The sequence below is a fragment of the Hippocampus guttulatus genome, chromosome 14 (genome assembly GCF_054856545.1).
Source record: "Hippocampus guttulatus isolate MCC_2025c chromosome 14, RoL_Hgut_1.0, whole genome shotgun sequence".
Lineage (NCBI taxonomy): Eukaryota > Metazoa > Chordata > Actinopteri > Syngnathiformes > Syngnathidae > Hippocampus > Hippocampus guttulatus.
In genome coordinates this window covers 13,645,702-13,672,221 of record NC_141274.1, presented here as the reverse complement: position 1 = coordinate 13,672,221, position 26,520 = coordinate 13,645,702, and the positions used below count along the sequence as shown (strand labels likewise).

At 42.3% G+C, this 26,520-nt stretch overlaps 4 protein-coding genes across 7 annotated transcripts; 3 read left to right on the top strand and 1 right to left on the bottom strand.

Moving 5' to 3' along the window:
- Nucleotides 1-8,826: 8,826 nt before the first annotated feature.
- LOC147195227 (uncharacterized) lies at nucleotides 8,827-12,400 on the top strand. The gene is made up of 7 exons (XM_086129510.1): nucleotides 8,827-8,966; nucleotides 9,811-9,911; nucleotides 10,725-10,753; nucleotides 10,838-10,913; nucleotides 10,986-11,120; nucleotides 11,216-11,313; nucleotides 11,926-12,400. The coding sequence occupies exons 2-7, from the start codon at nucleotides 9,818-9,820 to the stop codon at nucleotides 12,244-12,246; spliced, it is 753 nt and encodes a 250-aa protein (XP_085985636.1). The 5' UTR covers nucleotides 8,827-8,966; nucleotides 9,811-9,817; the 3' UTR covers nucleotides 12,247-12,400.
- Nucleotides 12,401-12,777: 377 nt separating this feature from the next.
- Nucleotides 12,778-17,831, bottom strand: sf3a2 (splicing factor 3a, subunit 2). Of its 3 annotated transcripts, none has more exons than XM_086129153.1 (9): nucleotides 17,695-17,831; nucleotides 15,938-16,051; nucleotides 14,260-14,560; nucleotides 14,136-14,182; nucleotides 13,912-14,021; nucleotides 13,555-13,604; nucleotides 13,328-13,468; nucleotides 13,183-13,251; nucleotides 12,778-13,109 (listed from the first exon to the last, which is right to left on the bottom strand). In XM_086129153.1, exons 3-9 carry the CDS (start codon nucleotides 14,455-14,457, stop codon nucleotides 12,852-12,854), a joined length of 873 nt encoding a protein of 290 aa, XP_085985279.1. In that variant the 5' UTR covers nucleotides 14,458-14,560; nucleotides 15,938-16,051; nucleotides 17,695-17,831; the 3' UTR covers nucleotides 12,778-12,851. The 3 variants fall into 3 exon arrangements, with proteins under 3 accessions (XP_085985279.1, XP_085985280.1, XP_085985278.1); XM_086129154.1 differs by lacking the exon at nucleotides 17,695-17,831 and adding an exon at nucleotides 16,138-16,273; XM_086129152.1 differs by lacking the exons at nucleotides 15,938-16,051; nucleotides 17,695-17,831 and adding an exon at nucleotides 15,255-15,336.
- Nucleotides 16,143-19,627, top strand: plekhj1 (pleckstrin homology domain containing J1). The gene is made up of 6 exons (XM_086129155.1): nucleotides 16,143-16,280; nucleotides 16,400-16,467; nucleotides 16,553-16,619; nucleotides 16,980-17,070; nucleotides 17,468-17,531; nucleotides 17,706-19,627. Exons 1-6 carry the CDS (start codon nucleotides 16,187-16,189, stop codon nucleotides 17,796-17,798), a joined length of 477 nt encoding a protein of 158 aa, XP_085985281.1. The 5' UTR covers nucleotides 16,143-16,186; the 3' UTR covers nucleotides 17,799-19,627.
- A 655-nt stretch (nucleotides 19,628-20,282) lies between these two features.
- On the top strand, nucleotides 20,283-26,151 carry LOC147195224 (fizzy-related protein homolog). 2 transcript variants are annotated; one of them, XM_086129151.1, is made up of 14 exons: nucleotides 20,305-20,473; nucleotides 21,423-21,496; nucleotides 21,701-21,829; nucleotides 21,976-22,039; nucleotides 22,429-22,559; nucleotides 22,651-22,733; nucleotides 22,841-23,024; nucleotides 23,153-23,218; nucleotides 23,377-23,479; nucleotides 23,730-23,914; nucleotides 24,008-24,241; nucleotides 24,376-24,480; nucleotides 24,720-24,812; nucleotides 25,143-26,151. In XM_086129151.1, the coding sequence occupies exons 2-14, from the start codon at nucleotides 21,428-21,430 to the stop codon at nucleotides 25,182-25,184; spliced, it is 1,488 nt and encodes a 495-aa protein (XP_085985277.1). In that variant the 5' UTR covers nucleotides 20,305-20,473; nucleotides 21,423-21,427; the 3' UTR covers nucleotides 25,185-26,151. The 2 variants fall into 2 exon arrangements, with proteins under 2 accessions (XP_085985276.1, XP_085985277.1); XM_086129150.1 differs by lacking the exons at nucleotides 24,720-24,812; nucleotides 25,143-26,151 and having other exon boundaries at nucleotides 20,283-20,473; nucleotides 24,376-24,713.
- Nucleotides 26,152-26,520: the final 369 nt, after the last annotated feature.

Here is a 26,520-nt window from a genome sequence, read left to right as displayed (position 1 = left end):
TAATAGTGCGTCCAGTGACTTTTTTTTTCTTTTTGACAAGAGAGATCACTATGAAAGTTTTTTTTTTTTAACCTGAGGAAAAGGATTTGAAACAGTACTTTTACAAAAAATACCGGCTCAAGTGTGTGTGTGTTGGGGGTTTTTTTCACTACTACAGTACCTGCTCTCAGAGTCGAGTGTGAGTACTTTTGCCACTTCCCAAATTGCAACAGTGGGATCTATACACATTTCGGTTGTGCGCATTTAGCCCCTTGTCTGGAGAGTTTCAGAAATAGGTCCTGACATCCGGCGGACAAGAGGTCACAACACTGGCTCATATTGGAGGAGCTCCCACCTGTTCGATCCTGTTGTTTTCTCTTTGCACGACGTGCAACAAAGCCCACCGGAGGCTCAGCCCACCTCGCTGCTGTTATTGTGCAATTTCTTCTTTTTTTTTTCCCCATCACAGAATAGAGTTCATTTAGACCTCAATGTCTGTGTTTGTGCGTGGCGGGGGCAAACAGAATTGTAGCTCCAGGAGAGAAAAGTAAAAGGATAGTGTGGGAGGGAGTGTTTTGGTCTCTGAGTAGAGAAATATCAGCTTCAGTATTTTGTTTTGAAACAATCAAAGCCAAAGGTCTGCTGCCCTGATGGGAAAAACAAAACAATAATCCCACTCACCCCAATTTTCAGTTTTTATTTTATGAATTTATCCACAGGCTGCAATGAAAAAAACATTTGTGGGGTTCTAAAGACAAGGCTTTTCTATGACAATAACTGCTTTTGTGTGTTTACTGTACATGAGCTAAAATGTCTATGGCTCACCTAAATATGCAAAACCAGCATTTGAGTATTGTTCCGATTTTATTGGTTTCTGGAAAAGAACTGATGGACGTTTTTACTAAACTATCCCTGCTTTTTTTTTTTTTTGCACTTAGGTTAAATCCTTCCAACACAATACATAAAGCCAGGAAAATCCCAACTGTTAGTCCTTTTTTTCAGATTTTGTACTGCAGAAAAAAAATGCAAAATAAGCAATTGAGCAGAAGTAATATTTTCTTAAATGCTGAAATAATACAGTATGAAAAGATGCTAAATATGACAGCTTTGAAATTTATTGTTTCCAACATGGTTCAATTAAGCCACCACCCAAAAAGGCTGAACGCATACCAACGTGGCATGGCCCACTGGTTGAGAATTACGGCACTCAATACAAAACTTCTGCTGTGATTACTCTTGTAAACCTGCATTAGAAAGTGCTGCTCAAGTTTTTTTCCAATTCACTTCTTCCTCCCACACAATCCAGACTAAGCCAGGATTTGAACGCCTCTACTGTTGCCCTCAATGAACCGTTCGTGCTTCGCACAAAAAAATAATAATAAATCACAAAAAATTGCACTTTATCCTTCTGAGTTTTATCAGCACATTTTGTCTCGAAAATATTAGGAGACGTTTGTCATAATTTAATCAACTCACCTACCGCTGTCACACTCATTGCCCTTGTTCTGCCTTCCTCTCTCGGTGTGCCATCTGCGGGAAGACATAAGAGACGATCACCCCTGGGTACAATATTCTCAACTCCCCTGAGAGTGTTTCAAACACACACATTACATTTCAAATATCCTCCAGCTCACATAGTCCAGTCTGAAAGTGGGGAGGCATGAATCCTAAATGGAGGAGGATTGACAGGTGAGTGGGTGAAAGTGAAGGGAAAAAAAATGGGGACCATGGCAAAATCATACGGCATGAAATTTTTGCATTTTGCAGCCAAGATGGGAGAGGAGACTGGAGGTGGGAGAACTTGAAAATTGCATCTTGTGCATGCTCAGGGTACACAAGGCACACTTACGCGGATGCACTCTATGGCTTAGACACAAACGCGCTGAACTCTTGACTCCCTGAGTTTATCATGGAGGATAAGGGACAAGACACAGAAAAAGTAAATGTAATGGGGGGGGGTTTTTTCCATTTCTGTTTATGTAAGACTTTAAGTACCTGGAAGGCCAATTTCTCTCAAATATGTTTCACAAGTCTGTCTGCACACTTGTCCTTTCCATAAATACATTAAAGTATTCCCTCCATCATGGCTTGCACATTCGCCATCCCGCTATTTCATGTATTTTTTTTTTATCTCTCCTGTATATTGGGTGTACTGTAATTCCACTTTTGACTGCTAGTTGGAAGCACACTTTATTTAGAGCGGTTTAAAATTAAATTAAAAATGTTCAATAGAAATACACAAACGAAATATCCAGAAGTCCAATAACACGAAAACAAATAGCAACACTAGAATAAATACACATACGTACAATTCAGGAGCTGTGAAGAAAACGAGAACGACTATGAATGGTACAGAGATGTCTAGAAAATCACACCTGAAGCATAACCACAATCACCCAAATAACCCAAAAAAGAATAGCACAAGTCAGAGTCCTTAAATGCAAGGATAGGCTAGCTGGGGAAACGAGGCACAGGTGCACCTGCTGGAGGGAAACGACCTTCACTCCAGCTGGAGCTGGAACACAATCAAGACAGAACATGATAATAATGGCCGCTTTTACTGTATTGGAAGGTCTGGTGAAGGGTTTAAAAAAAGCACATCTATACCAGGGGTGCCTATTACGTCGATCACGATTGACCGGCAGATCACGGACTGGTCGCAAGGGGTGTAGAGGAGGAAAAAACAAACAACCATTTGTGTGTCTTTGTGCATGTTAGTAATATATTTTTGTGTTAATGTACACTGCACTCTAATCATCCTATCAGTCTCATTTTCACAAAAAGTATTTAAAAAATAATGAATAAAATAAAGCAGGAAAATCTTTAACCTACGGTGGCGCGTGACCTGCGTCACCGGAAGTGTGATGGTTGTTCGTCTATGTGTGCCCTGCGATTGATCGGCTGGCAACCAGTTCAGGGTGTCCCCCGCCTACTGGCCGAAAACAGCTGGGATAGGCTCCAGCACCCCCCGCCCCCACCACCACCCCCGCACCCGTGACCCTTGTGAGGATAAAGTGGATCAGAAAATGGATGGATGGATGTCTATGCAAGAGCCACAAGTACTGTCATGTTGTGCTGCGTGTGTGGTGAACCGGACAAATGTGAGTGTGTCCCACCAGGGTGCAAAAGCTGATACACTCCAAAAAGGTGTCATCCTCCTTAGTGCCCGTGTAGACAATGTGTCAGCACAAGGGGAACTTTGGAGAGTGCGCACTCGGAAAGAAAGACGTGTGCAGTGATGCATGGTTCATTCTTTGCCCGCGCAGGACATCTGATAATAAGCCAATCACTGGTGCTGATGGAGATGGAAGAATGATAAGGGCACCGTCGCCCCCGCAGGGAATGAGGCTGACGTAAGGGGGTTGGAAATAAATGGTGTGTGCTGATGCAGACTGTGTTTCTTTTGCAAGGCGGCTGAGCACCTGAGACCAAGATGGAGGCAGCCCGGCAGCCCTTGGATGAATGATTGTCTCATGTCTGCCAAAGCGATTGCATGATAAAAACACACACACACACACACACACACACACACACACACACACACACTTTGTTCTCCAACAAATCACATTTTGCGGAAAGTAGCTTTGCTCCGGCTCTGTTTACAATCGCTGTGGAACAGCAATTACGGTGTGATATATTAAGAAATTAATAAGTGCTTGGTCAAATCTCGTGACATTTGAATCATAAAAACATTGATAGACGAGGCTCATTGCACATTAATTGCTGCACCCTGGCTATAATCGGGAAATAAATGGGAATGTTATTTGAGTTTGGCACGGAGACAAGAGCTCGTTGCATGACTGAAGTGGATTTTCACATATGGGATGGAAGCAGAAAAATTGAATCGTCAACCGGTCGACGGTTATTATAGTTCACGAGAACTTACGAAATAACTAAAACTAAAATTAAAATAACATTTGCATGAATAAAATCAAATGAAAATGAAACATACATTCCATTCATAACACGAACTTTCAGAGGAATAAATCAAGGCAACTGCAGTGAATTGTTTTCCAGTCTTTTTGCACAGTCAAGAAAATATACTCAACTAGACCGGAAATAATTGTATTGAGACAAATCCATTTATATATTTTTGTGTAGGCTTGAAAATGTCTATCTGGCCCAGTGATTTATACCCAGAACATGTCACAACATTCAAATGTTTTGGGGCATGCATAATTTCCATAATGTGCACTCAGAAAATAGGCAATAACAAATCATCATCAGGAGCTGGCGAGCACACAGAAAGGCAAGACAATCACACATATGTGAACCTGCATGACAAATTGTGAGTGGTTTCTCTGAGTGCCTGCAGTGCCGAGATGAACTAACATTTGCCACTGTGTGTGTGTGTGTGTGCGCACACATGTGCATATGAGCGGGTGCACGTGTTCCGTCTCGGACAATTTGAGCCTGCAGGAGACCAGAAGCTTCACTTCAATAATTGTGTACTGGCTGCAATTCTCCCTCCATACCGTCTTTCTTTCTTGAGACCTCATTTCACAACCCATAAATACAGCAATGACGTGTCATGCTAAAAAAAACATCATAACCACCCATATATTCGCTGTTACTAAAAGTCAGCGGCTGCGATTGTGTACTTAAATCATTCGGTACCAAGGTGGGACACGTATGGCGAGATACCACTATCTTTGTTCAATAAAGGGGAAGTCAAGTCAAAAATCGTCTTTCAAAATCATATGTCCTATGTGCTAAGTCTAAACTCTGCATTCTGCTCAGTATTGCATTTGTTGGACATTGATTAATGAGGGCTGCCATTTTGCCACTTGCTGTCAACTGAAAATGACATCACGGCGCCTCAGGGCTCAGGTAACGACCGTTATGTGTCACCTGTTTTCTGATCATGTGACATTCGCAAGCTGAACCCTGAGGCACGGCGCTGTCATTTTGAGTCGATAGCAAGTGACAAAATGGCCGCCCCCTGAGATGCATGAAAACAGGAATGCCTTTCAATTTCTTTGTCTTAAATTAACATGGACGGTTTGAGCTTTTGGAGAGCTTTCACATGTTGGTGCATATTAATAAACAGGACGAAACCTACAGAATGGAATCATTACATTTCAAAATCGTTACATCCTTGAATCGTATTAGACCCCGAAGGGAATCATCTTTTGGGGAGGGAGCTGCACAATCTAAATCTCGAACGATATCAACATAAATTGAGACCTCATTCCAACCCTTTGAAGATATTGACTATAAGCCATTCGATCCCGAGAACAATTTGGACCCAGACAACAACTTCTTCCAGAACAAACAAAGGGTAACAAACTCTGACTATTACCTGGATGAACAATTCAACACTAATATAAAATTGGAAAATGCACTTTCAGTAATACACTTAAACAGTAGAAGTCTCTATAAAAACTTCACAAAAATCAAAGAATACCTGACTAAATTCAATAAATTTTAAATAATTGCCATATCAGAAACTTGGCTTGATGAAGATAAAACAACTGAAATGGAAATAGAAGGTTATGAAATGTTTGCAACTAATAGGGAAAACAAAAAAGGAGGGGGGGGGGTTGCAATATATGTAGACAAAGCACTTAAATGCAGTAAAATCGAGAGATTGACAAACACAATAGAAAACCTAATGGAATGTCTAACCATTGAAATACATAATAAAAAGGCATCAAATATCATCATAAGTTGCATCTATAGGACACCAGGATCATGTATTGACACATTCAATAAAAAACTAACAGATATGCTCAGTTACAACAACGATAAGAAAACACGAATAATATGTGGTGACTTTAACATTGACTTATTAAACCCAAATGGACACAAAAAAACAACCGACTTCATAAATACTATGTACTTCATAAATACCCCCCCCCCCACCACCACCAAACAAGAAGACACAGAGGTGTTCCTATAAGGGGGAATGGTGTAGCCAAGGACTCAAAGTCTCTCCTGTCAGTCCACACAGCTCTGATTATGTAAGCAATGAATGGCAGAGGATGGAGAGATGGAGAAGACAAATTAAAGACAGCAGCGGAGTGACAAACAGCCGGTGGGCGTTAAGAAAGGGACAGAGAGAAAGGCGAGTGGAAAAGTCTGACTCATTCCCACAGTTCTGGCTGCAGAACTACGCTGAGAGCCATTTACTGCAATTGAGAGCTTGAGGACAGTTATATGCCTTCAAAGGAGAATTAGTCTTTAAACTCCTGCTTACGATCGAATACACGCACTCATTTGATCATTATTTGTCTTATAAAGACCAAACTGGTGGTTGCTATCGTTTGTGGAGCCAAAAATAAATAAAAGTAGTGCTCCATAATCCATCCATCCATCCATCCATTTTAGGATCCGCTTTATCCCCACAAGGGTCGCAGGTCGTGCTTGAGCCTTTCCCAGCTGTCTTCCGGAAGTCGGCAGGGGACACCCTGAACCGGTTGCCAGCCAATCGCCGAGCTCACAGAGCCGAACCACCGTCCGCGCTCACACCTAAGGACAATTTTGAGTGTTGAATCAGCCTGCCATGCATGTTTTTGAAATGTGGGAGGAAACCAGTGTACCCAGATAATACCCACGCGGGCCCGGGCAGAACATGCAAACTCCACACAGGGAGGCCGGAGCTGGAATTGAACCCGGTACCTCTGCAGTGTGAGGTGTACGCGCTAACCACTTGACCACCGGGCCGCTCGTGCTATATAATGTATTTCATAAATACATACAGTCCTCGTGACAGAGCCGAGTCGAAAGAATTGAACAGCTTTTACTACATTTTTTGCTTTGATTCACTTAAAAATGTGCTTGCATCATCCGGTGCGTGCGCCTTGGCCACCTGGCAGTGAAATGCTGACATATCCCTTGGTTGAAACTCCTTAATAGGCCACAGTAATATTACTCATTCTTTGCAGAGGATAAAGAATACAGGCCTGATGGTATTGTCATGCTATCTGTCTACAGGTGTTTCTCTACTTTTGTGTTCAAATATCCAGTGCTTAAAGGTTCATATGACCGTGACATTGATGCTTGTTGTTTCTTCTTTACGGCGCTTCCGATATAACTAATGAACAATTACTTTTCTTTTTATACCATCAACAGTTGTTGTTTCTTAACTTCACACTGTGTACAGCGGCGAATTGTACGGTATTTTCTTGGCAAGACATTTTCAGCGGCTCGTACCATGAGCATGAGCTCCAGCTCGGCGTGTTCCCCATCTGTAAGTGCTCCCACAAAGGCCAAGCTGTGAAAGCCACAGTAAAATAGCTGTAATTATCTTCAATCAGCCGACAAGCATGGGGGTGGCTGCAAGGCAGCGAGCGCACAAACACAGCACAGGCGGCGGATAAGCAGGATAGGGGGGAAATAGCGGTGGAAATGAAAGAAAAGGACTGCGAGTCTCAAAATCAAGCGACGTGCCATCATAAATGAGATTTTCAAATGAAGCTGATGCAGATGTGAGGCGGAGTCACTCCTTCTTTGCCTCATGCTTCATTAACGCATCTTGTCTGCCTCCGATGCTCCTCCGTAAAACTGACATCATGAATGATTAGTTTGAAAGCCGTGGCATTTGTTTCTTGCGCGCTCAACTCACCCCCCCCCCACCCCCACCCGCAACCCCCGTCCGTGCGCCTCACTCAGTATAAATGAAAGCATTATCTGAAATTGATCAGCAGGTTCACTAATTCATGATGAGTTCCAGACACAGAATGAGCAATTGATTTTTAGATAACATGCATGGGTGGACATGCCGCGGTTGGGTGGTTGGCAAGGGTCTGGCCAAGCGAAGCATATCAAACCCTGTTTCAATGCGCCCGGACCACCTGTGTTTCTGTGTTATTCGGATCTGCTCCAAATTCCATTTCAAATGGCCGTCACTCTCTTGTGCGTGGTTTCACATTTACTGTACCTGTTTTCTTCAGAGGCAGCATTACAGACAGTGAAAGAAGCTGTGGTGCATTAAGCACAGCTGGACAGTCTCCCATGAATAGATGTAATTATTGTTATTGTATGCGTTATTGTACAGAGGCACAATATGACATGGGCAAATGACATCATGACGATGATCTGGCCATGGTGAGAGAGCAACAATGAATTGATTCGCGGTTCACTTGTCATGAATTTTTCTTTTTGGCATTTTTTTTCCCTTTAGAACTGACACCAAGCTACGAAAAATGTAGCGAGCTACAGTTTTTGTGCTTTTTCTGAAGTGTCCTTGAATGCCACTAGATGCTGTCTTAAAGGAAAAGGTCAAACTACGGTTATGGCTTGAGATAAGAGTGACTTGACTTTTTTCCAGATAGGAGCTGTATTTTAAATACGGTATAACAATAGTCACAGGCATGTATCCTTATTTTTGGCACCAAAAAAAGCCAACCGCCTCTTACTGAGACAATTGAGAAACTCGTCTTTGCGTGCATCTCTGTCTGTATGATACTGCCTTCAAGTGGCCACACTAGAAGAAGCACATGCAATGTCCATTGAATTGAACCAAAAATGTTTGCAAAACCTTTAGGAAGCGCTGGGATGAATTTGGTTCACAGGACACCTTCGCAGTTCAAGGTTCTGGGATTTAATTTTTTTTTTTTTATCTTTCAATTGTATTTTATAATTTTTATTATCTGTGGGCTTCAGGGGGGTTTCTCAGGCACTTCCTCCCACATGAGTGAGTGAATGAGATTGTGTGGTCGTTTGTCTAAATGTATGATTGACTGATGGATGTACAGTATTGTGACTTCCTTCGACAAAACCTTGTTGACCGGTGTCCTTCTTCCACCCTCGCAGTTAGCCCAGCAACGTGATTTGCTGGCTGCACAGCACGTGGTCATGTCAACGCAGCCTCAGTCAACGCCTCTGACTTGACATGCTGGGCTTTTTGTTTTTGTCCCCCCCCCCAGCACCTGTTTCTGGCCGTCAGAGCTGTTCACGTTGTGCCGCTTTCTCTGTGGAGGAACAGCAACTCCGTGACAAAGGTCCCTCAACGCAGGCTCGGGGACCCCCAAATGTGGAGTCAGGTAGGTCATTGCTTCTCTGCGGGTGAAAGGTTAGGCCTCAATTTAGTATGACACTACCAGCTTTTTTTTCCCCATTTGTGTTGCGTCCATCCATCGGTCTCTGTGTGGGGATTTTTCCCTCACATCTATTTATAGTGGCGTGAGGATATTAACTCAGTGTCATGAAATGTCATAATGGCCTGACAGCATTTTAAGGTAAATGTGATGGTCGTGAGATACTTTAACGTCCATTCAAACAGGAGAAGTTGACCTTGCGCCTTAACTGTTGGAAGACGATGCATTTGGACCAAAGTAGAAATAGTTTGCTTCTCAACTTCAAACTCATTCACTGAATGAAAGAATAGACTCTCCTTTTACCAGAAGAAAATGCCTGATTTGGCTTTTTTCCCCTCCCCTTATTTTATGATCAGCAGTAGAATAAAGATAGGTTGCATAAAATGCAACCGTTTCTCAACTGGGCTGATCTCATATCAAAAATGGGGCATCAATGTCATTTACCGGTGGTTGTGCACCAGTAAGTCGTTCCCAAGTTTGAAATTTACAGTGGAGTAGCATCAGACCGCCCCAACACCACCACCACCAACCCCCATCGATCACAGTTGATTAAAAAAATCTAATAGACAAGCGTACTTGTCAATGGCAGTGAAAATTACGTCGATTTTTCAAATACTTGAACTAGTACAGAATGTGAGTAATTTTGCCACCTCTGGTGAAAAGATTCCAAATGGAAAACTACTGACACAATCGAATAGCTTTCCCTCTCAAAGAAACACCAACAATCGACTAGGACTCTTAAAAAGACACCGTTTGATGAGTTCAATCCCTTCGTGTCATTTTGTCTCAGGACGGACATGGAGGAAAGCTATGAGACCTTTGAAGAGGAGTTCGGGCCAACAAGAAAAGATTCTCTTCCGCAGAAACCTGTTCGACAAATCCGACAACCAGGTGGGGACACACGCTGACAACCGCTCACACACGCCATCTGTCATGCCCGCACGTGGGATAAAATACACTTACTGTAACTACACAATTGCAAGCAAAACTATATATATCAATACAAGCCACTGAAACATGATCCTTTGCCCGGTGCGCTACGGTGATAATGTGCCTGAGTTGTCCCAGAGAGACGGTTGGGCGCATGAATCGTTCGTCTATTCCGACAGAAATAATTCGCCTAAATCCCAGATTATTTGTATGACAGTGCCCAGAAAAGCAGAGTACATACACTTTTAGTCGCATGTCTTTTTTTTGGAGGGGGGGGGGGGTGGAGAGATTAACAAATACTATTTTTGTAGATGCTTGTGAGCCTCAGAGGATCCAACCTGGCTTTAGCCGTTTCAAATTGACATGACCCACCTCACTATAAGGCAGAACTGAATCATTTCTCCCATAATCAACGAAAAGAACGTTTTGGGGTTCAAGCACAATATGTCTCAGAAGTCGAAACCAAATTTGTCATTCAAATCAGAATGATTATGGATGTCATATACGGTAAGACTTGAGCTTGAACATTGTTATTTTGTTCTGAATCCCTTTGTCATATTTTATTAATGTGTCCCGATTTGCTGAATTATTTTAGGTTGTGTTTTTTTTCCCTTGCCATTATGATATATTGTTATGTTTCTGTTCTCCCATGAATTGTATTTTTTCACATTTTCAACACTTCTTTCATCTCTTGGGCTTACAATGTAACAGAATTACCTTGAATGGACTGACCTTGCCTGGCTTTAATTCCTCTCCATTTGTCTATTGTTGCAGATGTGTATGCGAGCAGGAAGTTTACAGAGGTCAGTAGATAAACAAGCAGTATGATACAGTATATTTTTCTTTCGTTTTATCTTTTTGTACGTGACATTATTTCTGCTGTATAGGAAATGTCTGCAGTTCCTCAGCCCCCAAAAGTAGAACCAAAGGCGTTACCGATGGAACCAACTGCTCCCAGGAAATGTGGGTTTCTGTTTGTTCTTCCTCTCAAATTAACATTAAAACAACGTCGAACCCTTCTTCTTTCTCCCTTAGTTCCTGTACAAAAAACTTTGTCCGTGCAGAATTTGGCTCAGATTGAAACACCGTGGGAGAACGTCACACTCAACCGTTGTCTGTTTGTGGCCATTTCCATCCTGGTCCTCACCTCGGGCTTCCAAAGACTTCATGGTGAGCACATAAAAAAAAGGGCAGAAGTTCAAACATTTGCGGACAAAGCCAATGTATGCCGGCTGTGACCGAGTGCTGTCTTTTCAATGTAACAGAGACCCTGCGTGGTCAGAGGATAGCACAGGCGGAGCAAGAGATCGAATTGACCGGGGGGCAACCAAACACGTTACGACACAGAGGCAAACCACCGCAGGTGAAATGAAATAGTCTTTTCAGACGACCTAAACACTGTCAGAATGCCAAAGTACATGTCTCAGCAACCACTGGAGTATTTGTTCAGTGAAATTAAAGATTTTAGCCTCTGTCTGATGCCACGTCAATCGAATTTGTCCATAGCCTTCAGTATCGGTCAAGAAGAATTAAAAAAAATCCACATGTAGTTGACGCTCCGAAACAAAAAATGGATGACTTCCAACGGTGGCAAATCACTAAACAAAGCCCCTCAAATCATTTCAACGTACAGTAGTTCCTTTGTATCAAGATGCCAAAAGAGGGCCGCTGGCCCATATAATAAAGTCAGCATTTTCCATTGGTTGGTCAGAGCAAAACTGCAAATAAAACACAACTTTAGCAATCGGCTCCCATCTAGACATTTAATAATCAACGTCTGCAGTGAGTTTTTAAATGTGTTTGTCATGTTATGAGATCAATATTTATTCTGAACAGCTCCTGATGATGGAAGTGACGTAGTTACGTGCTCCTATATTGCATTTTTGTCCAGTACCGATGCTTTGTATAATGGTGACATGTGAATTAAGCCCACTTTGTGCTATTAAATACTAAAACACTCACTTCATGTTTTTAGCCCGAGACAACCCTGTGGGAAGTTTTGTTTTGGTGGCTGCCGGATCTTGATGACGATGACGACGATGAAAAAAGGACGAAGAGTGGTCTCAGAAACAAGCCAATGCCAGACAAAAAACTCATGAAGCAGAGCAAAGGGACATTAGAGGCCAGGAGGGCCAAGAAAGTCCAAAAGCAAAAAGCGAAGGACAAGGAGGAGAAAGAGAAGGATATGCTGAAGACATCTGACGAAGCAGATGAGCAAAAAGTGGAAAAGGAGGAGGCGGTATTCGACGCAGAGATGGAGGAGAAGGAAAAGAAGAAAAAGAGTCAAAAAGGATGATTTCCTTACCTCGGAACATACAATTTCTCGCCGCTTTCGCAGTGCTTGACACAACTTGCTTGTTAGCGTCAGTACGGCAAGATAGCATCACCTTGCCCTTTACATCCACATCTGTCAAAAGTACAAATTTAAATAAAACTAACCGTTGTGAAAACTTTTTGTTGAACATGAGGTGGCTCCAATTTGTTTCCCCCTTAACAGCACAAATGCATCACAACATTGCTCATGAACAATTTAGGATACAGCACAGAGGATGTCAAACCTTTTAGAGGCTAAAAGATAGGCTCATGAAAATTGGACATAACAGTTGAGCATGTAGTCATACAAGTTGCCACTTTCAGCTTTAGAACACATTTTCTTCAGAAAATTCATGACAGTAACTGACCTCTGAGATTTGTTATTCTCAACTTTGAGGCAAAATCCACCCAAGAGCTCTGCAGTGTTATGGTGCAGGTTTCCCCAATGATATCATTACCTGTTATATCTTGTACATGTGCCGTAATGTTGGAAGAGAAGATACACAGACCCCCATTTTAATTTTTGTTTTCCAAGAGCATTTATTTACAAAATCTTAAAAATGAGTTGGTTGTGTAAGTTGAACACGATTAATTGTTAGCCACTGTAAGGGCCTCGGGGGGTGGTGGCCTCATTGGCATTGGTGGCATGGGCATTTGAGGGGGCATTTGAGGGGTACCGGGGGCACCTGGGGGAAGGATCATCCCACCCGGAGGTGGAGGCATGGACTCGTTTTGTGGGCGAGGCGCACTCATAAGAGGGGGAGGACGCTTCATAGCAGCAGGAGGCGGTGGACCAGTCGGTGGTAGGAGAGCTTTTTCCATTTTAAAGTGGAACTGAAGGAAGAACTGAGGGCAGGAATAAAACATTTAGACCACACGCTTTTTCAGTTATCAAAGACTCTGATTTTCTAACTGGCACCTGTTTTGTTTCTCGGTTCCAGTGTGTCCAGAAGCGGCTCTCTGCTTTGTCGATTTCTCTACTGGGGACCTAAAAGAGCCGAGGTGTTAACATCATGACACAGCAAAAAGAGAAAAAGGAAAGAAAATTAGGAGCCAGCGGTCACCTTAAAAGCAATAGTCTCATAAGGTTCCGCAGCGAGCAACAGGTACTGCCAACGGCGGTCCGGGGGCTCGATGCGCTGTTCGTATGCAGACATGAAACGGTGTCTGGGCCCAATACCTTCCGCTACTTCCGGGTAGTCAATCTGAAGGTCGCAGAAATCGACCTTAGCTTCTTCACTCATTTGTGTTACAGTTTCAACAGTTACATTTTATTGCAATGTACACCAACCTGGAAAAGTAAAGACTGCTGCCCAGTCTCCGGATCCCTCTGCTTGGTTACTGAGAAGAAACATGACATTAGTGCACTAATACATACTCATTAAAAGTTGGGGATGCTTTGTTTTAAATTCAAATTTCAGGACCTGGCTACAAATGCACTATAAACATTCCATGTGAACTTCATTGGACCATCTCTAAACTTTTGAATGCGCATGTCCATGTTTGAGTACTTTTTGCACAAATTCCTGATCAAATTGAGTTCACTTGTAAAGATTGTAGTTTATTTTTCATGAATTATTACATTTCCACAGAAAACTCAACTCCCCCAACATTTTGTGAGCAGTTTTCAATCATGGCCATTCCCTACCTTTATATCCGGGCCGACCAATTTTCACAAACTTCTTGACCTCGACCTTTACTTTTGCTGGTGCCGGCTGAGCAGGAGCTTCTTTGGCCTCTTTGGCAGCTCGCCGCGCTCTGATGAAAAAAAAAAAAAAAAAAAAAACCTAAGGTCTTAACGATTTGAAAACAAATTGGACATTGGAGATGGGCCAGCCATTGCACACAGTTCAAAGATGACATGGTACTTACAAATTAGTCTGATGCTTCTTTCCTTGTGTATGTGCTAAGTAGCTGCCCTATAATGACCAAGAGCACGTCGTTAATATTGCACTTGAACCACAAAGACTTCACATGTACGTATTCAAATTGTGACCTCGTTATTGTGAAGCGTCAGGCAAAGTTTGCACTCATATGATCCTAAATGATTCTTCATAAAGTAGGGATCTTTGTTGATGTCAATGGTCTCCAGAGCCAGCTGGCGCAACCGCTCTCGTCTGTCCCGATTACTCTCCGAGGAGGACGCCACCCCTCCACTTCCCGTCTTCCCTCCAGCTCGATGTTGGAAATCCATTTTTGCAAGGTGATTGATCAAGACACGAAGATGCTCTCCGGCAAACGCCCAGTTGATCCAACACTGGACAGCTACTACTTTTTCTCCTTCCTGTCTTGGTTATCTAGCAGCGGAAATACACAGTTCAAGTTACAATTTTATGAGCAGAAGCACATGTACTGTTTGTTGACGAACATTTAAGATATTGAAAATGTTAATTTAGAGACTACACGAAATAAAGTAATCAGAAGAGGGGGACTGAGCCCTTCACGAAAGTGCAAAGCCCCAACATACTTCCATTGACCCTATTCTAATTCAGAGAGTGCTTTGACGCCACCTTGTTGGATATTAGCGACTTACAAAAAATACAAATACAGTGCCACAGCAAACAACGGTGGTTACGTTCCAACAATGAGTGATTTGTCGTACACCGAACCGCAAATGAGCGGGATTACGGTACATCATGTTTAGATTAGGACAGATTTCGATTTTTTTTTCAACCTTGTGGGCAGTTATATTGATTATTAAGTTATATTTTCTAACCAAAAACACACACTTTAAGTTATTAGGGGCAAGCCGACTTGTTTTCTTGATAGTTATGTGACTTTACCGGTGACTCCTGAACGAAAACTGGCAAAGCTAAAGCTAAGGAACACGGTTAGCTTCCTCCGAACAACCCCATACTTCAAACGACCATCAAACACAACAACATAAAAAGATATGTACTGCACTGTAATAACAGATATAAAATCCAATTACATGGGCTATTAATGCGTATTTCATATCGTATGTACTGCTTATTTAGAAAAAACACTCACCAACAATACAACGCAAGGATCACGCTCACGGTGAATGCAGTCAGTGAGCATGCGCATATCGTTTATTCTTCTTTGCGACCAGTGACCACTTGATTCAATTTTTTTCTAGCGCCACTTAACGATCGGGAGGCGCATAAAGCAGGCATTTGACAGCCACAACTTGAATTGCGAATGCTTCTTTATTATAAACCGCCTAACACACATGACTCAATCTTCTTAACACTTCTTGTCAAAAACATATCTGTAATCAAGTACTGTATATTCTATCGACACAATTTGTTTAATTCCCTCATTTTCTGTATTGAATGTAACCTTCACAGGTCGGAATAAAATATTAATCCAATTTTCATCGGACTACCGGAACCAGTAAAAAAACTAAGTAAATTAGAATTAGGTTATACGTCCCCCAAACTGTGAACCAAACTTCCAAAGTAACTGAGATCTGGGCAAATTTTAAGCATATTTAAATTTGGGCTGAAAACCTTGCTGAAGACAGCTGCCTTTTCATTTATCAAAACCTTTATTTATTTACATTTCTCTTTTTACTTTGAATATGTTATCTTAATGATCAGTGTGGTTTCTACTGTGGTAACAGTACTCTCGTCCACCGACCACAAACCTTTTATGGATGGTGCCATACAGATATTTTACATGCTCATGTATTATTCTGTCGTTTCGCTTACTTCGACTCTTTCTGGCTTCCGTACAACGAGTCAAGAGGAGTGGTCCTGCTGTGTGTTCTTTGAAGGCGAATAGACACTTTTGCTGTTCTTGAAGAAGTTTCACTTCGTCTTATCCTGCAAACAAAATATTGAGATGCAGAAACTTATTTAACAACACCAGTCAGTTGAGTTTTCATGATGGGAAATTGCCGTGATCGTACCTAGTGTGTCCAGCGGTCGTGCCGAGGTGCCGAACTTTTACTATCAGTGATGCGTTTCAACGAGAAAGAGATGGTGCATTTGAGCCGACAACCTTCAGAAATGGTCGCCGAGCTTGGGATGCGAGGACCGAAGAAGGGAGACGGTAATCTCTTTGAGTATTTGGTCGTTTCCAACTGCTGACCACTCATGCTAGCCTAGCAGCACTAGCCACAAGACACTTTCCGGTTTGCGAGGTTTACCTTGGTTCCTTTTGTGTTACAGTTGTGAAGAGGCGGCTAGTGAAACTCGTTGTCAACTTCCTCTTTTATTTTAAGACTGACGAGGAAGAAGTGAGTGTAACTACAGTACTATGGACTTGTATTGTTCACTCATAAACTGTTTAAATGGGCGAATGACTCTAAATTACTTTGTTAGCCTGTTGGAGCTTTGCTGCTGGAGCAGTGTCGGGTGGAGAAGGAGGACAGCCTGACCTTCTCCGTTGGTGAGTGGTCATTATTTGACATTTTAATGTCTGCCTGTTATGCACTGTTTCCCATTACTGAAAAACTGTTTGGGTCACTGGTGAGCTGGCGGCGCATCCAGATGACCTTGGGCAAGAGGCGGGCTTCACCCTTGGCTGGCCGCCAGCCAATCACAAAGCACATAGACACAAACATCACATTTATTTTCATGCCAGAGGAATATTATAGTCTTGGTGATTGTAATAATTACAGAATAATATTCCGAGAATTAGAATGAAACGAGGCATGTCTGATAATCTCTCACTCACAATGGTTGTTTGGGAGTCATTACACTATGTACGTGTCAGTCCATCTGCAGAAGCTCTATTTTATGTTTGCAGCGTTTCTCGAAGATGCAGAGAGGAAATATCTTTTTGAGTGCGACTCTGAGGAGCAGTGTGAGAAATGGATAGACTCCATCATCAAGGCAAGGTGAGAGTGCTTCCTCTGGACACAAAATCAATGACGAGATAAATAAAAGGTAAATATAGTGTCATCTTAAATGTGGAGTTGATATAAAGCTTCACGTCACAGATGTTTCTTCTGTCGTGTGTTTTCATGCTGTTAAGTTTAACAGTCGGGATAAGCAAAGATCAAAGGGGATAAGTGGTCAGGGACACAGGAGTTAACATTTAGTTTTTAGCACTAAGTACATGTGTATTGTTGTTCTTATAAGTTTTGGACCACAGTCGAGCAGAGACAAAAGTATTTACAACAATGAATTAATATCTATTTGAGACAGGTGTGTCATTGTGAAACGTTTCCCTTGAAGTGAATTGCCAAGAGCCTAATTTATTCAAGAAGAAACAACATCTTGTCTCTCCTGCAGCTATGAATTCATGAGAAGGAACCTCATCTTCTACAGAACGGAGATCCACAGGCTTACTGGCAAAGTAATTTAATTTTCTATGTACATGCTGTCATCATTTACCTGAATATCTGCTACAGTTCACAGAATTTCACCAAATTGTGCATGCTAGATCAGCCAAAATATCACTTAGGATATATTATGTCTGTTATGTCTGATATATCCTGAGCACATGCCTATGACTTTACCATCCCCGCAGGATCCATTGGAGCAGTATGGCATATCTGACGAAGCTCGTTTTCAGGTCACTAATGGCCTGCAACATTCTTCCCGAGATGCCTCCTCTATGTAGACCAGCGTTGTGCCAAGATTGATGAGCATTTTCTTTTTAGTTCTCCTTGCCACTCGGATAGTACCACCACCTAGGACTGACAAACAGTGGCATTACTGTAAGCACTCCAGAGTTTGTGCACGCCTTGTTTTTACATGATGTTGTTGGGGGTTTTTTTCATCGGTTGATTACCAGCTTCAACAGTGTGTGACTCTTAAACCACTGGCTTGCTGTCGCCTTTAGGTATCATGTCTGATAGTGGGCTCTCGGTCCCAGTTTTTCTACTGTAATTTTAAATAATGTGATTTTTTGTGAGGTATCATTTGATTTGCTACTGGGAGACTCAATCAGGACATTTGGAAACATTAACATTAGATACATTGCAGGAGGAAAAAATCCTAATTAAGGCTAGAATAATAATGGCATTCGAACTGCTGAGTTGAGCCACACGTGTGTGTCGGGGGGGAGGGGTCTGGGGGGTGGGATGGGGAGATTTTTTTTTCTTCTAAAAGTACATATATATATAAGAAAACCTTTATTAGTCTCGCAATGGAGAAATTCCCGATTCACAGCAGCAAAGTTATGAAAGGAAGAAGTACATGTTTATTTTCTTGCTCGTCTAAACTACTTGGTTTGTCTAAAGACACACTTGCACACAGTACTTTATTTGGTCTTGAGGGTTTATTTGATAACAGTTTAAAATTTTTACTTGAATTCACTTTGCATTTTCTATGGCACTTTCATTCACATTTCTTTGGTAAAGTTGGACCATCCTAAGTTACAAGTCTTGACTGTCTCTTGTGTGTTGCTACAGCTCTGACCCACATTACATTTAACCGTTCTGTAGGTTGCCATATGGTAGGTAAATGTGTTTAGTAAAAATGCATATCTCTAGGGGTGTTCACATGGCAACATTTGGTCCGGTGCTACACCGGGGCTGCCCCAGTAGAGCGTTCACACGTGCAAATTAGCTCCGGCGTAGCCCCGGAAAAAGGCTTACACCGGACCAAATTTGATCCACCTCAGGGAGGTGGTTTAAAAATTTGCTCCGGAGCAAATGCTTGTTTGCAAAGCAGCACCGGTGTAAATTTGCACGTGTGAACGCAACTGGGTTAAATTTGCTCCAGAGCAAATGCTTGTGTAGAGTTTACGTACGGCGAGAATGTGTTGCTTTCGCGCTCTGTCGGACTTCCGTCATGTGTTTGTTTAATAACGACACAAGACTTGGCTGGTAACATCTTTCCTTTTGTAGGAGACTGGACTGTCTCGGAGTTGTTTGTGTAGTTTGTTCCTTTGTTGTGTGTTCACAACCCCCCGCCCCCCATATAATTTATTTTGTGATTTCCTCTCTTGATTTTCTGTTTGGCGCATTACATGTTTGCTTTTCTGAGTGTCATTGAAGTCATCGTTGATTTATGTTTTCTGGGGCGGTCACTCTCCAGCAGAAGGCACGGAGACCGAGAAGGAGAAGGACGTGCCTGTCCAGTAGTCACTTGAGTTGTGTATACGTTTTAAAAACAACCAACACGACAGCTCATTTGTTTTCTGTCGTTTTGCTCCGCTGCAGAAACTGCCGTGTGAACGCAAGTGGGGCTGCACCGACGCTATGCCAGTGCAGACACGCTCAGCGGCTTTGTACGTGTGAACGCTCCACACAATTTGCTGCGGTGCAAAATATATCGCAACAAAATACATCGGTGCAGCGCCGGAGCAAATGTGTGCCGTGTGAACACCCCTTATGTGATAAGGAGGGTTCATTATGTGTCCTGTTTTCTACACAAAAGTTATTTGTTGACTTCGTTTCATTTCTACAGATGATTTCTTTTTTGTATTAAAAACAATTTCAATGATGTTCATACTTATCCTTTGCAAAGTACTACTGAAGTGAATGAAGTGACACCCATTGGTATGATAATAAATTAGTACCTTGATTAGTGTACAGTCACAAGGTAGATTATTAGCCATTTCCTATTATTATTTTCAAATTCGACTCAGGGGGCATGTTACTGTTGGGTGCTGTTACTGAGAGTTTTTGTGTAGTATTGATGGTTTCTATAATTGTGATCTCATAGTGGTGGTATTAATAGGTGGCAGTCGGGTAAATCCACTGAAGGCTAAAGAATCAATTGCCAGCTACTGGCAAATGACAGCTGTCAAGTAAATTTATTGGCAAAGCCTGTAAAGAATTTATAGTACTAGGTTACTGTACAATAACCCATTGTGTAAAAATCATGGCAAATGTAAGATATGTATAGTGACATGATAAAAAGGGTGGATACAAAGTAGGATTTACCGTTGTATTTTCTTTTGTGGAAGGATCCAAAATGGCGCTGATACATTATAGAATGTTGTAACTTCCGTTTCCTACATTTTTGTTAGTATTACGACTCTAAATAAATACCCAAACACTGGGTGAAAGTTCCGAAACCTTTTCAATGATTTAGCAGGAGGAAGCAGTGCCCCCGAAAGCGACGTTTCCTTAGCAACGGAAAATGCGCGATTCAAAAACAATGACGTATTATTTTCCCGTGATCCTTAGCGACACTGGCTTCAGCGCTTAGCGAAATACAAAGCTGTCCCGTTCTCTTAAACCTTTATCGATTTCACCAAAAAGACTAAATATCGGCAAAAGACTTGGCATCGGCACGGGAGAAAGAGTGCCGGGCGTTGGATCGAAGGAGTTTTCTTCGGCACCGGTGAGTGGAAATTCAAATGCGGATTGTAAATCATGGTGCTGGTCAAGTTTCTCGACACCTTATTTCGGCTAGTATCGCTAGCTGCAGCTACCTATAATTGGCTTTGGCGCTGGAGAGATTTGTTTCAGCATTGCTGTTGTTAGGATAAAATTGACGTCTGTCATGCGGTTCAAATTACAATAATTTCAAATATTTACTGCCACTTTTGTCGTTTCCTAAAGATCAGCTGCTATTTGAACCACGTCTCTGTGTTTTGCACAAGCCTAATATCTGTAAAACAGAGATGATATATTTGTGTTGGAATTGACAGCTAAATTACCTTGAAAAATAATATAACTATACAATAGTGCAATTTAATATGCGATTTCCCCCAAGGCCCTCCTTATTACTATTATTATTATTTTCAGACAAACATGAGCAACAAATTAATCTGTATTACTGTGTTGAATACAGGGCCGAGCGATTTTGACAACCTATTTACGATTGCCCCCCCCCACCCCATCATATTGGGGTTGCGATTTTAAATCGATTATATTTTCTCTTCCTGTGTATTTTTTAACAAACGCAAGCAGCACGACCATTTCTATCAAAGGCAGTTTATTTGTCTACATCGATTACAGGTCAATATATATATATGAAATAAATATCTGTTATGTTATTTGTTATAAATATTTATATGAATGGTAACTCACAGGCCTGTTTTACCTTCTGCCATCTATGGAAGAGTATTTAATCGTTCTTCATGTCCCTGCTACTGGCATAGCTAAACGGACAGAGATATGTTTGTAATTAATAAATATTGGATTGACAAATGAAATGGAATTGGATCATGTGCTTCGGCACACCTGAAGATATCTGCCGGCACACCGGTGGGGAAGCGCTGATGATTAACTCTAACCATCATGAATTTATTATAATACAATTGGATTTACTGCTAACCTCTTTTCAGGCATTATGGATCAGGACTATGAGTCCAGGTTGCTAAGGCAACTCAACATCCACAATGCGAATGCCAGCCCAGTGGTAAGTTCACGACATCCACAGTAATGACTTGTCATGTTTCATTAAAGATTAAATGCAAATGTATTGAACTTAAATAAAACGAAATTGTACTTATGCAGTGATTTTATTTTTTGAGGTGAGGGGCCGGGTCATATCATCAGAGAGCACTTGCGCGAAAATCACTCTTGAGTCATAAAATGACCTCTGCTCTCCTCCCCTGTGTAGAAATCTCTTGGCGCGCTACGAGCTCTGTCGCCAGTCAGCTCCCCGCTGTCCTCCCCGAGCAAGCACGGCGATCGCTTCATCCCTTCACGGGCCGGCGCCAACTGGAGCGTCAACTTCCACCGCATCAATGTGAGTTTGCTGCAACGCGGGCAAAGAGGCAACTGTCAGTTGCATCAGTGTCAAAGTGATTCCCTGAGCTGATGCTTAATGCTGTGCCAAATCGAGTGTGAGGTCTCGGTTGATGGAGCTAACGTGTTTTTGTTGTTCCGGCGTAGGAAATTGAAAAGTCACACAATCAAAACAGGAAAACCAAAGATGGAACAGCAGACAGCAACAAAGGTAGAGTCTCCACTTGTTCCTGCTTCTTTTCAGACTGGCAGGACACGTCGTTTCAGTCTGGTATATTCACACTGTAAATTGCTTTGTTTTTTGGGAGGGGGGGGGGGGGGTTTGTGCTGCACGTTCAAAATAAACCTTCAGTGAAATTGAAGTAGATGGGGAGAAATATAGTGCTGCTTTGCCTTAAGAGTGCAGCAACTTAGAAGTTAAGCGACGGTGATACCCTCACATATGGGCAAGGAGAGCCAAAATCATAGATGCACTTTGAGCCACATATTGAAAGGAACAAGCACACAAATAAAGTACAATAAATGCAAAGATGTGAGAAAAGTGTGAAGGTTTTTGAAATCATTCATTTCATCAGTGGGTTTGAACTTGTGCGCCCTCAGCGGATGGTCTCGCTTACTCGGCGCTGCTGAAGAACGAGCTGCTCGGAGCCGGAATCGACAAAGTCCAGGACCCCCAGTCTGAAGATCGCCGTCTTCAGCCAGCCACCCCTACAAGGAGAAGCCTTTTTAAAGTAACATTTTATCTAGTCCTATGACTTACATTTTTATTGGGTTTTTTTTTTTAAACCACATTTAAGATAAAAGTCAGCTTTTCTCTTCTAGTATTCTTTGAGTACCAAGAGGTCTCTGGAAGAAGATGGAAATGCAGTCTCTCCTTATTCTTTATCACCCGTCAGTAGCAACAGGTAAATATTCCTTCCAGTGGGTTTTTTTTTTCCCTTCTCTCTCTTCGTTTTCTTCAAGCCGAGGTGGGTTCGGATCATACTCACCGACACGATCCATTGTGTTGCAGCCAGAAACTGCTCCGGTCGCCACGGAAACCCATGCGCAAGATATCCAAAATACCTTTTAAAGTACTTGACGCTCCCGAGCTTCAGGATGACTTCTACCTCAACCTTGTGGACTGGTCCTCTCTCAACGTGCTGAGTGTGGGACTGGGCACTTGTGTGTACCTGTGGAGCGCCTGCACCAGCCAGGTGTGTGTGTCTGTGTTTTTCTATGTTCGCCTGCAGACATTTAAATGTGTTAAAATGGGGTAAAACTACATATGTGGCTGTCCATATTTATCTGAGGTGTGATTCTTCCCGGGTCTGTCTCTTTTTAGGTGACGCGTCTGTGCGACCTTTCTGTAGAAGGAGACTCTGTAACATCAGTGGGCTGGTCAGAAAGGGTAGGGTTTGTTTTTTTGCCCCTAATTGTTAACATTATGTTGTAAGCAAGTTTGTTGATGACCCACCTCTCTTTTAAACTTTATGGAGAAAAAAAAATCATCTTAATGCAGATGTTGTTGGTCTCTCTCATGTCTTTTGTGCTTGTTTCTTATTTAAGGGTAACCTAGTTGCTGTGGGGACTCATAAAGGGTACGTTCAAATCTGGGATGCCGCCGCGGGGAAGAAGCTCTCTACACTTGAGGGACACACGGCCAGAGTGGGTGAGTTGAGAGACCAGAGTCAAGAAGGCATGGATGGTTTGGAGATGAATGAATTTTATTTTTTTTTTATCCTTTTGGATTTCTGACCCAGAAGTGTTTTTTTTTCCATACAAATGTTTCCTGTCATTTTTGGCTTTACTGCTGTGTTAGTGTAGTTTACTGAGACGACGACATGTTGCGATTTGGGGATTATGTCACAGCTGTACCGATGTTCATTTTATTGCTCTTCATATTTCTACGTATGCGCTAGGCGCGTTGGCATGGAACGCAGACCAGCTATCGTCCGGAAGTCGCGATAGGGTCATCCTGCAACGGGACATCAGAGCCCCGCCTCTCCAGTCCGAGCGCCGGCTCCAGGGACACCGGCAGGAAGTGTGCGGACTGAAGTGGAGCACGGACCATCAGCTGTTAGCATCTGGCGGCAATGATAACAAGGTTTACAGAGAATTTAGGAGTGTAATCGGAGCAGAAGATGTCGGTCAAGGTAACACCGTCATGTATTTATCGGTGCCCTCCTGACGTTTGCAGTTGCTGGTGTGGAACCACTCGAGCGTCCTCCCAGTGCAGCAGTACACCGAGCATTTGGCGGCAGTGAAGGCTATCGCCTGGTCCCCCCACCAGCACGGCCTGCTGGCCTCCGGAGGGGGCACCGCCGACCGCTGCATCCGCTTCTGGAACACTCTGACGAGCCAGCCCCTGCAGTGCACCGACACGGGCTCTCAGGTGTGCAACCTGGCCTGGTCTAAGCACACCAACGAACTGGTGAGTCAGATTCAAAGCTTATATTGCGATAGAAGACTTTTTCCACATTTCCCACCACTGCAACTGCCTTGGAAACTGAGACAAAGTACTGGAGTCTAATTTGACACAACTATTTATTTGTTTTCTCTTCTTAGGTCAGCACACATGGTTATTCCCAAAACCAAATCCTAGTGTGGAAATATCCCTCCCTCACTCAAGTGGCCAAACTTACAGGACATTCCTACAGAGTTCTCTACCTGGTCAGTATTGACTGGGCTACTTGTCATGGGGCGTCTCCAGAGCAGTGGTCCCCAACCACTCGTCTGTGGTCCGGTAACCACTTGGTACAGGTGGTTGTAAAAAAAAAAAAAATGCAGTTATGTTCTCGATTGAATCGGTCCTTGGCACAAAAACCGTCAGGGGCCACTGCTCTAGAGGATGACATAAAAAGATCAATGTACTCTACATATCAATGAGTTTACGGGTGATGTGTGTGCAGGCCATGTCCCCTGATGGAGAGGCCATCGTGACGGGGGCAGGAGATGAAACTCTCCGCTTCTGGAATGTCTTTAGCAAGATGAGATCCACTAAAGTACTTGTATTTTTTGTTTTTTTTTGGGGGGGGGGGGGTCATTAAGTACTGCATAGTTCCTCTTGGCATTATGGTGTTTATTATTCCTCTTGCAACAAATAATAGCTTTTTGGGGGAGCCTGAATTTATCTGGAAACTATCTTTGCAAGCGTGTCTCTATATCTATATATCTTATATATAGATAAGATATATATATCTTATCTATATATATATAGGTATATATAGAGGAAGGGAGGGAGGGCGGGGATGTGGGGGTGGGAGATAGACACTTAACTAAACGAAGTTACTCGCAACTGCCTTTAAAACCCACTTGTGTCCTCTCCCTTTCAGGAGTCTGTGTCAGTCCTCAACCTTTTCACCAGGATCCGGTAGTCAGCGCACTCAGAGCCGCTACTGGCGACGAAAGAAGAAAATTCCTCTTTGCATGCACCAAGTCCATGCATTAAGCATCAGTCATCGGCAGATCATCATAGCGTCCTGCCCAGTTGTGAATGCTTGAAGTGGTAACCACGCGCGATGTTCGATGATCACAGACTAAATAATCAACCAGACTCATCGTCACAGACCCGTTTACAGCCCCTAAATTGTGCAAAACTGCCAAATGTTTAGTTTTGCCTTTTTTTATTTTTTTAAATAATAATTTATTATGTTTTGTTTTGTGCTTGTCCTGCGTTTGTTTCACATATCATTACTTATGTGTTTGTTGTTGAATTCAGCATTTCACGTTTTTGGTTGAATCTGTGGAGTTTGCCATTGCATTCGGGGGTTTGGGTTTTCCGACAGACGTGTGAGTCCTGCATTATGAATATGTTTCATCAGGCTAAAACAAAACGTATCGTTTGAGAAAGCACCAAAAATCACAAACCTCACCTGTGTAGTACATCACTGCAAAATGAAAGCATTGCCGATCAGAGTCATTAGTAACAGCAATTAAAGCCTTACAATCCAAAACAATTAGCTGCACGGTAAAATGCTCTGCTTTGCGACCATTGTGACATTTGGCTTGCGGTTCTATTTCTGTGCAGGTTTGTCTAATTTGCAGCCCAAATTCCATATCACCTCACAACCCACCCCTCCATTATCATTTTTTTTTTAATTTCCCAGTTTGAATGCTGAGTGTGAGACATTTACATTCATGCTATTTATTTGTGTTGTGTAAAGAAATTCTTGTACAGTAATGGCATGCTTGGTGAAAAGAAAAGAAATGGAGTGGAGAAAAGCAGTTTAACGCCACATTGAACGTCATTGTACTTATTAGGACAACTTGACTTACACATTGAATGTAAAACAATGTCTATTTCTGTACTCAGGTAATGGGCAATTAAAAACATCACATCAAGTATATAGAAAATACTCTATATAATTAATAGTTTGAGACTCAATGTACCGCTACCGCATGCTGTTATCACAAGAAAATATACTGTATTTTAAACACATACACAGTACTCAAATGTGCTCACACAGCACATGAATAATTTTCACACCCCACTGAAACAATTTCACACACCAGGGAATGTTTTTTTTTTTTACTCACACAGACTACTGAAACTGATCTCACACACCGGAGGAACGTCTTTTCGGTCACGCACACAACTGAAACACTAGTTAAGATATTTTTTTCTCATGTACTATTGAAATAATGTCACATACTACAGAATTTTTTTTTGCTGAAAGGCTCTCACACTTCACCAAAAGATTTGGCACTTGC